General features: G+C 46.0%; 1 protein-coding gene across 1 annotated transcript; it reads right to left on the bottom strand.

Moving 5' to 3' along the window:
• Positions 1-12382: 12382 nt before the first annotated feature.
• On the bottom strand, positions 12383-14264 carry LOC129617856 (uncharacterized). The gene is made up of 7 exons (XM_055532898.1): positions 14145-14264; positions 13921-14100; positions 13630-13874; positions 13320-13546; positions 13028-13218; positions 12841-12979; positions 12383-12747 (listed from the first exon to the last, which is right to left on the bottom strand). Exons 1-7 carry the CDS (start codon positions 14211-14213, stop codon positions 12383-12385), a joined length of 1416 nt encoding a protein of 471 aa, XP_055388873.1. The 5' UTR covers positions 14214-14264.
• Positions 14265-14835: the final 571 nt, after the last annotated feature.

Genomic DNA, 14835 nt, shown 5'->3' with positions numbered 1-14835 from the left:
CAGAACAGAGCCGTTGTGTGAAGCTCCTCAACCCGCCAATGAAATGATGAAGCAGAGTTCGTCATCAGGACCGCCCACTGGGAGGAGAGTCAGAAGAACGCTTCCTTCATTGGATCCTGATTTCCCATCCAATGGCACCAAAAACGACTCACCAGTTTCTATTGAACAACGTCGCCGACTCTCAGTTGGGAGCACTGAAAACTCAAGTGGAACTGAGGGTCTTCCATATGTGTCGAGACACCTCCAGCATTCCCACACAAGCTCGAATTCAGTTCAAAGCAAAGCAGGAACTCACAACAACAACTCAGACTATCGGTTCAAAAATCCACGATTGCATTTTGGAAGTGATTCTGACGGACCAGGAAATTCTTTTTCTCCTCCACTCACTGAACGATTTACTGCACGACAATCAACAGATTCCCATCCATCAGTTTCTGATGTCGAAAGCCCACAAGCAGACGCTCTTCTAGCAGCGCTACTGGTCAGAAAGCTTGGATCTCTCTCCGCATCACTTACTAGGAAGTCCGTGATAAATGAAGATGACGAGGACAAACAGATTTCTGGAGAAGCAGAAGAGCTTGAACCATCGCGTAATAGCAGTCCCACTTCAACCACTGAACCAGCAGAAGTTCATCTCCGACGAATGCAATCAACGGCACAGCGTGCGGCTACAGTTTCGCTGACTCGGGAAATCCTTCAAACTCCCGCAGTCCCTCTGTTACCACCCGATGATCATGGAAGATGTCGACGCCTCTCAACGGTGTTCAATGTGCTTTACGGCGGTCTTGCTCCAAAACTTTCTCCGCGGGACCACAGTGGAACTCATGTACCAGAAGAAGTGAACCGTCGTGACACGAATTACCGTCTTTCCCTTGCGTTCTTCCATGCTCCTCCTCCACCACCACCGATGCCATCGCCGCAATCATCGGATGAAGCCTCCTCGACGCGACCTCTATCTCAGGCCCGCTCCCATCAACAACACCTCCGGGCATCCTCAATCGCGCCGGCTGTCAATATGTTCGGTTCATCAATCGCGCCAGATCCTCTCGATCGCGATGGAACAGGCTCTTTTATAGGAAGCGGGGCATGCTACACCAGGCAACTCCGACGGACCATCCAGTTCCCACTTCGGGGCGTCTTCAAGCTTATTTCGGTCTGACGAACTGAAGCATCCAATCAAGGAGCTTCCTGATTTCGGGGCGATTCTGCCTGACACGCGCGACTCCGTCTTTTTCACACGACGATGGAGCGATGGTGTGCTTGCGCTTCCTGATCGACGGAGGTGGCGTTATGTCTGGACTGCTTCAGCGATGGAGAAAAGTCGAAAAACTTTGAAGGAACCGGTTGCGCAAGATTCAGCTGTGAGTACCAAAGAAGGAAGACGATGCTCGAGACTGCAACACTTCAACTACCATTTCAGTCGTCAACAATCATTTCCATCGATCAACATTATCGGTGCGTCATCTGATTGCTCGGAACGGGAAACATCGGCTGAGTCGCGCGGAAAAAAAGATCATGTTGTTCCGCCCTTGCCGCTCCAATCACCGAGAGGAAGGCGGAGGTTGTCCCAATTAGGGGAGTGTAGTTCATTACGACTATCGGATGAATCGCGCGAATTGAGTCAACGAAAATCCCCCTCGAAGGAGATCCCTGCTTCTGTTCCAGTTCTATGCCGCACTCTTTTCAATGTTCAAGGGCTCGCTGGCAAAGTTCCCATCGGTATGCTCTGTATAGTGACTCCAACACAAGATTCTCCGGAGCCTGAAAATCATCGACGTCTCCTTGATCATGTTGCCCACCAAGTAAGTTCATCTTCTATTCCCCAATTCCCCAATTTTTGTATCTTTTGTTTGATGCAGACCCAAGGATTGTTGTGCCAAGTAGTTCAGCTTGATCGAATGCGACGCGAACAAATGAAACGAAACACGCTGTTGAGATTTTATCGGGAGGTCTGCAAAGATATGAATGATCCCGAGAAAACAGTTGCAAAGCTTCTCCGATTGGCACTTGATGTCATGAATGTCAGCGATGTTGTTTTGTTTGTCGCTGATTATGCTTCTCGGGATTTCATTTGTTACTCTGGAAATCCAAGGTACCTCTACTGTAGCTGTCGTCTATTTAGCACGTCCTTCTATTTCAGGACACAGGGTCTTCGACTTCCATGGGGTGACCCGGTTCTTGGCCCTTGTTTCCATTCCAAAGCGATCCGTACAAAGTCATCCCCGTGCACCACAGCGACTCCAAAAATTATTCGGAAAGTTTTTCCTAAACGTAAGCGGCAACGTCCCGATGTCTTTTCCATTCGTGGTTTCATTCGTTCCGATGTTGATTAATCGATAGGAATGCCGGAGGATATAACGTCTGATCACGGTTTCGTCACACAGCCCTCAGTGGTGCCTTCTCTTAACAGCCAACCAAGCCGTCCTCTTCACTCGGCCAGTCAGCCTTCGTTAACTTTTCCCAACACTGTAACATCTCCAATGGCTTCTGGAATGTTGGCAGCTGCTCGTCCAGCTTACCTCCCCGGGTCCCCCCAATGGTCCTTTCCGACAAATCTCTCTCATACAATTGCTGATGAAAGTATTCACGCCGAATATGATGCGTTGGCTGGGGACATCATCACTCGTTCCACAATGACTGTTCCTCTCATGAACGCTGAGGGTGTTGTGATGGCCGTTATGAAACTCACAAATCGCTACCCATCCAATGTCGCTCCTCCACGCTGCGTTTCGCCCTCGTCATCTTCCTTCACAAACATAATTAGTGGGGCAGTCACTCCTCCGAGCTTCAGCCAACAGACTGGCGCCCAGTCGGGGGTAAGCACGTGGATGTACAACGCATCTGTTGTCAAAAGATCTATTAGCCCTGATCACGCTCTTCAATCTGCTGTGTTCCAGATTTGGGGTTCCCATACAATCCCTGAGACCGCTCCGCAGGCATTTGATCCCTTCCCCCCGCTACGCGTCACTGCAGACACCCACAATACGTCAGTTCGGTCTTCAGGATCGCATGATGCTTTTGAACTCCATGAGGGACTCGATAGCGTCATCATGTTCTCCAGGTCCGTTTCTCAGCAATTATTCCGTATTTCATCTTCGAATTGAACTTTTTCTTCTAGAGAGGACGTTGCTGTCATGAAAGCACTCTCTGACGAAGTGACCCACGTTTTTGAGGACCTCTCTCTAGATTTTGTATGAGGTTGATCCTTAGGGCGCAACCCCAGCCGTCTATTTTGCAGGCGGCTTTTCCCTTTTCGGAGGGAACGGAGCCTGCCTCACTACCGGCAATTGCGTGCCCTCAGCCTTCTATGCTGAGTTTCTTTTGGCCTTTTGGCGGAACGCCCCAAACTCAACGCCAGCCGCGCAAATATCAAAAGGATTCAAGACTGAAACCGGTGAGTCCCTCGTAGAGATGACATTCATTTTGTATTGCGTGCAGGTGTCTTCTAGCACATTAGTGCGCTCTCAAACGAGTAGGCGTCTGAGTAAATGCTTCACTACTAACGGATTGTTTCTGTTTCAGTTTCTGATGCATCTGGTTCCCGTCTTGAGACAGATCCGCCATCGTATCGTCGTTTCAGTATCGCGCAAGGTCGTCTCAGATTAGTAAGTACTCAGCGTCCAACATCAATATTATCAAGACGACGGTCCAGCCTGAAGAAGCACCCAGCCATTCAACCTCCTCCTAAAGAGCGACGGATGTCCCTTCGATATTCTCAAAGACATCGCAGCAAATCCTCAATTGGCGGGTCCGTTGAAACACATGTTAGTTATGAAGGAAGCGCAGGAGGGTCAGCAATGCTTGAATATGATGTTGGGCGAGAGCCTTCATTTGAAATTAAAAAAGTTCCAGATACAACGCAGAGCGGACAACCTCCGATATTAACATCTTCTAGCTGGATTTCAGATTCTAATCGGCAGTCTGACTGGACTGATGAGATCCTTGAAACAACAGACACGAAAATCGTCCCCACTTTAATGATTCCTTATCAAGTGAAGCACCCTGGAGTGAGTCAGATATGGAATTCAGATCATCAATTGTTAAGTCCTCCACTCCATGCAATGGATCATATGGAATCTGGAAAAAGTCGGAGAAGTCCTTCCGACATCTCGGTTAGAAGGGTTTCTGGGATGCGGGATTCACCGAGGGGGGTTCTCCTGGTTCTTCTATTGAAAAGGTCGAGAGACTGGCGATAGCTTCCTCTTACAGCGAGGAGTCTCAATTTGCGAGTGAAGACACTCGGGCGTCCCATCGGGTTGGCCTTGCGACTCCTTTGTTTGAGGAGATCTCCCCTCGAACTGGTTCATCTCTATGTCAGTCCCAGAAAAGTCAATATTTTTTCCAGCAACCATCAGAGAGTTATTGCGAGAATTATGTCAGTTTGGATGGCGACCTGGCTGATCAAGTACCGTTGGAACTGAGACGGACTGCGGATTTCGGTAACTGGCAATCTGGGGAGGAACCACCTTCCCGCTCTAGCCAAGACTCCGGTTCGGTTGAACGGCTGACACATTTGGTTCTACCAATTGTCCCCCTCTCTCCATTCCTGGCTCCACTAGAAGGTGAAAATTTCCCCTTCCACTACGGCAACGCGTAGGATCACGGCACGGTTTTCGTTGGACGGTCTGCGCAGTTCTAAGAGCACGCAAACTGTCCCCGTCGCTACAAAAGACGTCAAATCTCTAAATGATCGCTTGGATCCAATTTCACCCCGCGTCTCTCTGGCGAGACATAAACGACGTCTGTACAGCGGCAAACCGGAGCGGGCACTTTCTTCAAGACCAGAAGTAACGAGAGCTATTTTTATATACGCACGACATTCCTTTTCCTTACAGTCGATTGTTGCTCTTCACGAGGCCATTGAGGGATGGGGTGTCGATTGGTGGTTCTATTCCTTCGATGAAACCACTGAGTTCTTCGTTGGGACAATCAAATCATTCGGTTTGACCGATTCATTAAACTTGGGATCCGAAGTTCGACTCGCAAAATTCTTTGGAGCTATTGCGGGATCCTACCACCGAGAGAATCCCTATCACAACTTTTTTTCATGGGATTCAGGTTTATCATGTGAGTCACTAGAAAATCTGTTCTCGTTGACGCTTCTCTCACCAGATTGCTTGGATGTTGCTTTCAAAATATCGCTTATCGCAATATCTTACGAATGTCGAGACCTTTGGGGTCCTTGTAGGAGCGCTTTGCCACGATGTTGATCATCCTGGTCTCAACAATGATTTTTTCGTAGCGATTCACCATCCAACGGCATTGATTTATAACGACGTCTCTGTGCTGGAAAATCATCACTGTGCATTCAAGCTTCAAGTATGTTGAGAAGTTTCTCTAGGAACGCTTCGAGTTTGCATTTCAGATTACTCGAGTCTCATCCAGAGGTGGACATTCGTCTCGACATGCACGAATTGGACAAGCGTCTATTCCGCCGGACATTTATCAAAGGAGTTCTAGCGACGGATATGCAGACTCATTCACAGAAACTCGCCAATTTCTCGAATCGTGTTCAGCGTCATGACAGCGGTGGGTTGCTTGATCATGGGCCTTTAACAAACTGATGTGTTTTAGAGCCAATTTCTATCAGTTCAGCGGAGGATAGAAACTTTATCATTGAGGTGGTCCCTCACGCAGCAGACTTGTCCAATCCAGTGACCCCAGATTCATATTTCAAGAAATGGGCTTCTCTTATTGTTGAAGAGTTCAACCTTCAATGTGACCGAAGAGGCTTCTATGGGATTAGAAGTTACAGCATTCATGAATTGCAGAACTGAAGCGTCGCGGTAGGCTTTCTTGTCCGGTTACCATTGGGCTGGGAAGTTCATCTCTCCCGCTTCTCAGAGTTGATTGCCAATAGGATTCTCCGAGTTTATCGTGCTTCCAATGTGGCGGACGATGGCTGTTCTTGTTCCAGAACTGAAACCAGTTGTAGACCAAGGAGAAATGAACGCGAAATATTGGTAAATGAAATTATGGAGCTAAACAGCATTTTTTTATTTCTTTAGGCATTCCGTGGCCGAAGAATTGGGAAGCAGGTGAGTTGAGATCATTGATGACGGAATGATTGGTGATGGTTGTGTTTTTAGACCTACTGAACTTCAGACGAATTTTTCTTTCACCTTATCCCCAATTTCGTCGATTTCATCCTCCTGTGACAATTCCGCCAGTTGCACGAAAAGAAATTCGGCGCACCATCAAGAGTTTGGGAGGTCCTAATCCAAGTGACGCCACGAAACGCAGGCGTCCCAAAACGTAGTGCAGATTATGTTCTTTTTCTTGTGAGAATTTTAAGGTTTGTTGTCAAAAAAATGAATGGAGCGAGTTCACACTCATGTTCTTGGATAAAAAAAAATAATAGCATTGTTTTACACAATCAGAGGAACATAGAGAGGATTTAGAACTCTGTTCTCTCCCCGAATCCAGTCCAACCAGCCTTGTACATCTTTCTGTGGAATTGGTGATACACTAACAGCTCCTCTTCTTCCTGCATCTGGAAGCGCAAAACATTACAATGCGATGCAGACAAAAATAAAATTTTTTTCTTCTCACCATAAATCGCGTTTCTTCAATGTATGGGGCTAAGTACGGAATGAAGGGATCGAAATTCTGCTCAGTTGGTCCTAATTCTAATTTTGTTTGGTGGAGCCAATTTGCTATACACAAACGCCTCTCCTTGTCTTTCTTCAAATGAAGGGGTAAAATTTCGTAGGATCTGGTATAAAGTTCATTTGATGAAATGCGGTTGTCGTCCACAAAAAAGCCTGTTAACAAATGCTTCCAACCAAATGTCCCAATTCCCAGTTCGTACCATTATGCCTCGCATACATGACGTAGTGGGCGTGTGATGATCTTTCAGTGGGAGCACGATAGTATTTGAAATAAGTGGGAAAGATGACGCTCTTCAGCCATTGTCGAATCGGACCTCTGCGAATAGCGTCATGGGGATGCACAAACAGTTGGTTGTTCTTATCCTGACTCCGTTTAAAGGAGATCTGTTTGATCAACCCCTCCAATTTTTGAAGGTAGAACCGACCCCACCATAGTATAGTGCACGTACAAACCGACAATACCGATATCAAAGAATATTTACGTCCAGGAGAAAAAGCCAATAAAATTTCAATTGTGTTTCCACTCACAACTCTTCAGGAGAGCATGCAGGTTCTCTCCTACTGCCCCTTTCCAGCGCCCCTGGTCGCTCTTCCGACTCTCATAAGCTGGAGGACTCTTCATGTTGTTGTCTGTACGATTTGAGTCTCTTGTTCAACTTTCAAGGTGATTACTCAACCAGTCCACGTGCGTTCCAGTAGAAGAAGTAAAATAATAATTGTGAATATTTAAAAGTCAAGAAGTATTGCCAAAGTTCCTGCAACATTCAATATTGACCATCTGCCGCTGATTCTTGGAGTGAAACTGTTCTAATGCGAAAAACAAGAAATCAGAATATTCGGAATTAGTTTGTTGTCTTCGTTTTTTAAATCAGTCTGCCCGTCTCTCGCATTTCTTACGGATGACTCAGTGACATGTTGTTGCTTTTGAGAAAGAAGAAGAGGAAGCAGAATATCAATCGGCATCATCATCTTATTTTATTTTCGTAGAAGTTTATCTCCATTGTCTTCCGTTTACTCTCTAAGTGGAATGTCTTCTCAAGGCGGAGGTTGTTCTGCATGGGCGTGCTTGATGTTATCGGTTTTTGCCGTCTTGATCCTGCCACTCTGGTCATTGATGCTCTTCAACCATTCCCCAGCATTCGACATCCCAACAAAACAGAAGACACAGGCTGGATGGGCATGTGTCATCACGACATGTTTGTATATAGGAGTGGGGATTTCTTGTGCACTACGAATTTACCATGGACAGAAAGGCAAGTCATTATTGTGTCTTTCTCACTTATTTCTGTTGCAGAGACCTTCAAGTTTCGAGAAACGCGAGACGCTTATACAACGCGTCAGCAAGTGGAAATGAAACCGTTGCTCGACGACCACAATGGGAGTGACGTATCAGACAGAACAGCGGCGGCAGAACGGTTGCATTCTGGAAGGACTGAGGTTCGAAGTCGCGGAGGACCTCCGAGCCATCCTTACTTCACCCCAGCTCATGAAGAGCGCCACTACGTTGATTCGCCGCATCATAGCGGACGGCAGCGATCGTTCAAGAACGTCGTCTGGAAGTTATAGGAACCGCCGTCGAAGTCCTGGACGGTGGGGCGACGCGAAAGCCTCAAATAGAAGAATCTACTACGAAGATCTCCCTAGCTGATCTTAACGAGTCTCAAAGGAGCACTGCGACTCATTTTTCTCTTTTGTCGCGCTTCTCTTCTTTACTGTGCCGAAGTGTTAGTAGGCGCTTCAACTTTAAAAATTGAGTGCAGTTCATGTTGTGATGACCATCTTGAGAGCGTTAAGAGAAGCGATTGCTTCATCTAAACCTTTCGAATTCGCACTTCCCTCGGGCCAGAATTCGTTAATCTACAAAATAACGAAATCCATTGTCTATCCTCATTCGCGGTAACTTACGCTATCAATATCACTCCGTAAACTTTCGCAATAATGTTGATTCAATTCTTGAAGAGCCACTCCCGCTGCTTCAGTGTTTTGCAGGTACAGCTGATAGCACCAGATTGAAACAATCAATTTTGCGGATTTTTCTCACCTCAGTACAGAGCAGATCAAACATTTCTGTGACCTTCTTCGTATCGCCCACAATTTTCTCAAGTAGGTTCGTTTGTTGAAGGGTTGAATGCTCCGTGTCGCTCATTGCATGGCGAGTGAGGTGAAGGATAACATCTGAGATAATGAAAGCACTTCACTACTGTCGAGTACTAAGTAACACCGACCCTTAATCACCAATATTGCACCCTCTACTGCAGCAGCGATAGCTGCTCTCTCTCTGATGAAGTGAGAATAGCGACAAACAGAACAACTGAAGCTCACTCCCGTCTGGATGGGCTGTCCAATTCATCGGAGTCCTCGAACGAATCGCAATCGCTTGTCTCTAACTCAGCCTTTGTGTCCCTCAGCAGAACCAATGTTTCCATCAGACATACCCTCGTGCCAGCAGCAGCGCTCGTTGGAAAATTCCTCAATTTCTTTACGCTCTCTATAATTCGACCAACTTGCGGACCATAATTTGGAGTGGTAGAGGGGTGTTGGCCAGCCTCAAGAAGTTGCAACGTGGACTTGGTTTGTTTGTCCAAATCCTTAAAAAAGAATAGAAGCTCCATATGAGACTTAAACACACGCCGCTTACTCTGACTGCCTCCATCAAAGAGTCTAATCGAGTAACTAGCAACAGTCGCATGAATTTTTGCGCCTTTCGTTTCGCGGTAAAAATGGCGAGAAGGCAGCGAACCTACAACCACCAATGGGTAACCAACATCGAGAGAGAGGCTCCTTACTACATTGGCAAACGCATCGAAACATTGCGCTGACGCAGGAAGAAGTTCCCCCGTATGCCGTGATACTTGGACTGGTGCAAACCAATGCAGCCCCAAACTGAAGATGTTCATCAGAGACGATTCTTTTCACATTCATCTCCTCACTTTCGTGAATTCCCTCTCCAGGTTGTCGAGTGTCAAAATGAGCACGTCCCTCAGTTTTGAGGGGCCAAGCTTTTCGCTGCTTCCAGGACGCGCACCCCCACTCATCTCCTCGCTGAAGTCGACTAATGCTTCCTTTGTTGGCTCCCATAGAGACGAAAATACTCCAAACAGATTGAGTGCAGCAAGGTTCGATGAAACACCCATCGTTCCAGCTGTCGCTTTCTGTACCAAGAAGGCCTACTATGGCCCACACTCCAACAGTATTTTGATCGAACCCAAGAATTTCATAGTGTCTCTGGTGTGAATGCTGACAGTAGCATTGGGGATGATCTGTCCGATTTCATACGCCATTCAGAAAAGCTTGTAGGCAACGACGGATTGTCTTGTTTCTATTTGGTTTGTTTTGCAGGTCGCTCAATGCAAATTGCTGGAGGGCAGAATAAGACAATATGTTTCAGTTGTTGATCATTGGATTATCTGCTTTATGACTTCAACTAATGAACAGCTGATCGGCGAACGGGAAGGAAATTCTTACCAGGAACTGAAGTAAGATGACAATGATCCTTGTTTGTGATCTTCTTTGCATAATCTTCTTTCTTGATCGATTTCTTCGTGTTCATTAGGGAAGAGATGTCCCAGATGCAGCGTTCTATAGAGGAATTGGAAGGGTCTCTACCAGATATAGGAGATAAATGGGAAGTACGTCTTCCGTAGATATGAAGCAACCGATTGCGTTTCTCTGTTCAGCGGTATCTTTCAGAAGGGGTGTCGTCGCATACCTGTATAGTCGAGTTTCTGTTGCGTCTCAAGTCAGTCCTATTCGCTGTCATTTGACCGGACACTTTGTAAACACTACAGAAATTCAAGCAGGCTGAAGCATCACGACCTCGAGCCGAGAATCAAAACTCAACAGGTGGGCGTTTCGTGTTCGGGTGTTGCTTCAAACCTGTTTCGTTCAGCCTGTTCTCCCAGCTCGGGCCTCTTTCTTGGCTTGTCCTCTATTGAAGCCAACCGACGAATCTTTTGATTTTTGTGAGTATTTTCCTTTTCTCACCCCCCTCTGATTGTCATTCTCATAGCGGCGTTTCTTCTACCTTTCCTCCCCCCTCGCTGGATGCAAATTATCAATAGTCCGGAGTCTGCATTATCAAATATCATTGAGAAGAAACGTGAAGAGCCCAGGAGTGAAGCCGCAACCCTCCAACCCGTTGAAAAGAAATACACTTCTCCCCCTCAGGATTTTGAGGTTCCTGAGGACATTCGGCAAGAGCTCAGTACCGAAAATCAGCAACTGCTGCTAAAAACAGAAGTTGAAACTATACAGGAGTTGCAGGCGCGGTGGGAAAGACACTCAATTTTGTGACTGACTGAATTGTTTTCCTTGTTTTTTTTAGACAACTTCACCGGCATGTTGAGGAGATTGCGCTGATTGGTTCGGTTTTCTCGGCGAAAGTGGCTGAGCAGTCAGAAATGTGTGAGAACGGTGAGCCAACCAATTTGTTTGAATGGATCAAGCTCCAAAATTGATTTTTATCGCAGTTGTTGATGTGATGGAGGAAAGCGTTCATAATGTGGCTGATGCATCAACTGAACTAACAAAAGCAGAAGAAAGAGGATCATCGTAAGCAACATTGTGCCTTAGGGCAAAAAAAATTCCCGTAGGCATGTCGTTGCTCTCTTATGGAGCATTTTGTGCTGGCTTCACACTCTGGTTGATGTTGTCCGATCAGATACAGAACATTCCAAATTGCGGCCTATTTAGTTTGCGGAATTCTTTTGCTCGTAGTTGATTTTTTATTATCTTCAAGGCGCTATTAGCAGCAATTATTATTTGCGTGTCATGACGCCACAAATCTTCTAGCAGTGAGAATTCAAAATGCGTCAACTAGCAAGATTCATACTGATTACATTGCCCGTGGTGATCCATTCCATGCCATATGAACATCGAGAAGACGTTGGACAAAAAAAAGACAACAGAAATTCTCAAAGAAGCTTTCAGCAACGCATCCTGCGCTGATGCTCCAGACTATGGAGGAAGGAAAAGAAGCCCTGAGAGATACTTTTGGGTGATCGACGACCCAGCACTGAAGAAACTGGCCAAGCAAGAGGTGGATGCAATTCAACTCAATGATTTAATTGAATGCAATTTCTACTTTTCTGCGTTTTTTGGATGCAAGTTTGGTCTCGTTGATGTGAAGAAGGGTGAATCGCCGACAAAAGCCAAACCGTCAGATGCGACGGCGACCCTAATGTGTTCACCTGCCAGCGTCCACTGTTACGTCTTACGAGAACGGGTTCGTGATGGTGCTGATATCAAAGATCACATCAACAAGTGGTCTTTTGAGCTTCCTTCTGAAGGCATTACCTTCAAAAAGAAGAAACGCAGTACACGAAGATTATATCTCGTTCAGCGACTGAAACGTCAGCTGAGGTCAAAACTTCGTCTGGTCGACGTCCATCGTGTTGCAACTCGGGATTCTAATATTCTGAACAGACAGGTGGATCCAGATTGGAGCATTCCACGAGTTCACAAGGCCCTGATCACCGATTTCACAGATATTGCGCGGCTCACTGCAATTCATATGGCACACGCCATCTATGCGAATCTCCCCATGCGAGAAATCAAGAACTACTTTGACATACCCGCTCAAGATTAAACAGTGGCATGTTATAGTCGGTTTGATTGCTTCATGCTTTTGATGGTTTTAATGCTTAAGAAGGTAACTTGCTTTAGCTATTCTTCAAACAAGAAGTACAAACAGCAGAAAATTAATTACACAAAAGAAATGAATAATGTGGTGGTTGATGCAGACAAATTGATCATCAAATCATTTACACAAACTACCAATCATTATTATATTTTGGATTTGTCACGTCGTCATTCTCAGGAACACCTTGTTCGACGTCGCCCGATCTCTCTGCCGCGCGGACCTCTGGATCCGTCGATGGAGCGATTTCGTAAAATTCGTTCGCTCTATCAGCCGCTCGGATCTTGTGAATATATCTGTCACTTTTCGGTCTTGAATATTCAAGGCCTGCTGTCACGCGTGTCTTTCGTGTTGAATCGTCAGCACTTCTACCAATAGCTCCTTCATCTCCATCAGCACATCCCCCTCCATCCCAGTCAATTCCAAGTTGCGCCAAATCGTCTGGATCGTGTGAAGCTGAGCAGAAGAAATCTGGGGGAATGTATGCGAACTCGACACCTGAGGAAAGATTCAATGAGGAAGAAGATTCAAAAAGGATCCACGACATTGATCATCAGAATAGAACTTATCACAATTCATAAATCCACCTACCAGGTGCGTGTTGTAATCGCGACAAATTCTCTAACACCCTATTTCTGATTGTTTCAAGATGTTCCCTCGAGTTAAAATTTGGCTGATTTGGGACTGGAAGATGAAGAAGATACTCGGGCCCATAATAATCATAATAATCCTGCGAAGAAGGAGGACGTTAGAGTGGAATACGACGTCATCTGCTTACGTTGAATGGCAAATTGTTTGGGACCGGCTTCTTCACTATTACAGAAGTCTCGTACGCCCATGTCCTAGCGACATTTCGGATTGTATAGCCGCCCCCTCCCAAAACGACGAGGGGGATGTTGAAAGATTGCGCATGTCTGACACACTCAGCGTGCCCTTTAATGGACAACGCAAATTTCCCAAGACGATCGCCTACGAAGAATTAATAGAAATTGCATTGACAGTCATTGAAATTTTCTCCATTTCATTCTTGTGATAATTCGATAGTGATGGTTGTACGATTGGAGCCTTACCATAAACTGAATCAGCCCCGCACTGAAGCACCAGCGCACCAGGACGATACACCTCGATGGCCTTCGTTATAATGGGCTTGAAGAGATCAAGAAATTGTTGATCTTGAATTCCGTCATTGAGTGGCACGTTAACACTGTAATATTTTCCACTGGCAGCTCCAACATCCGTCAAGTCGCCAGTGCCAGGAAAAAAATCACCAAACTTATGAAAGGAGACTGTCATCACTCTGTGACATGGAGGAGTCATGGAGGAGTTTGCTAGAATATGAACTGCACCCTCGTTATTTGAGCTAGTTGTCTGAATGCTTACCGGTGCGTTGTATAGAACGCCTCTTCAACTCCATCTCCATGATGGATATCTATGTCGATATACATCACTCGAGGGTGATATTTAAGCAATTCCAAAACACACAAAACGATGTCGTTAATGTAACAAAATCCACTTGCTTCTGCCCTTTTTGCGTGATGCAGACCGCCACTCCAATTGATGCAAACATCTGCCTTTCCAGAATTGAGGCGAGCTGCGGCATCGATTGAGGCTCCGGCACAAGATTGCTGGCAGGAATAAATGAAAACCACTCCCAGAAGATCTTTTTCTCACTTGAAATTCAAACAAGCCCGGAAACACAGGACAATCCGTCTGCTCCCCTACGTTGAAACGCTTTGCATGATTAAGAAATTCTTTGGCATTTTCCGCAGTGACGACAGACAAAAAGTTCAAATAATCATTGTCATGAAAGCACGCCAGCTCGGATTCGGAAGCCCGATGAGGCTTAACAACCTGAAACGCAGAATTGATGAAGCGGACATGATTCCTGATCTTACATCCATTAGTCGATACAATTCGTAACCCTTTAGAAGCGAGTGCGTCATTCTGACTCGCTGAGGTTTCATCGGATGTCCAGGGCCATAATAGTAGCTACCAACATCAGGATCATAGAAGTAAGCAACAGTTGTCTTATCAGAACAAATGGGAACAGGCGGATTTGCCTCCATCTTTCACAATCTTCAAGACCTAACTGGCTTGCCTGTACTATAAACTGTAAGAGCAAACCGAACCTTTTGAGGTCTGTTTTCTCCTGGGAACCGTTATGTGCTTTCAAAAAATCACGTTAGCCATTCATTGAATACATCAGAGGGAGGGACATCTTGGCTGGTGGTGCTGGTGGGTGGCTGTTGTTTCTCGACCTGTTTGGGACTTGCTATATTGAGTTGTTTGGACGCATTCGTCACGTCAATGTTGCGTGCCATCGATTGCAGTCGGCCACTCCAATCAAATTTAGAGCCAGCAAGAGGAGCAATGCGGCGTAATGTGCGCAACACTTCTACATCTACAAAGAAGATTTACTGAAATAGAAAAATATGAGGACTTACGCATCGCCAGGTAAAGTTTCTCCAAACCTTTTTGCAACCGCAACTCACTGACCGAAATTGCATCCCTGACATCGCGTGCAAACGCAGCGGGATCCTAAGGGGTGAAGGGAGAAAGAAATAGAGAATTTCAGCCGTCTAGCAC

This window comes from Condylostylus longicornis, unplaced genomic scaffold (genome assembly GCF_029603195.1).
Source record: "Condylostylus longicornis isolate FDR11 unplaced genomic scaffold, ASM2960319v2 ptg000666l, whole genome shotgun sequence".
Lineage (NCBI taxonomy): Eukaryota > Metazoa > Arthropoda > Insecta > Diptera > Dolichopodidae > Condylostylus > Condylostylus longicornis.
The sequence above is the reverse complement of the archived record's forward strand: the minus strand, read 5'-3'. Positions and strand labels throughout refer to the sequence as shown.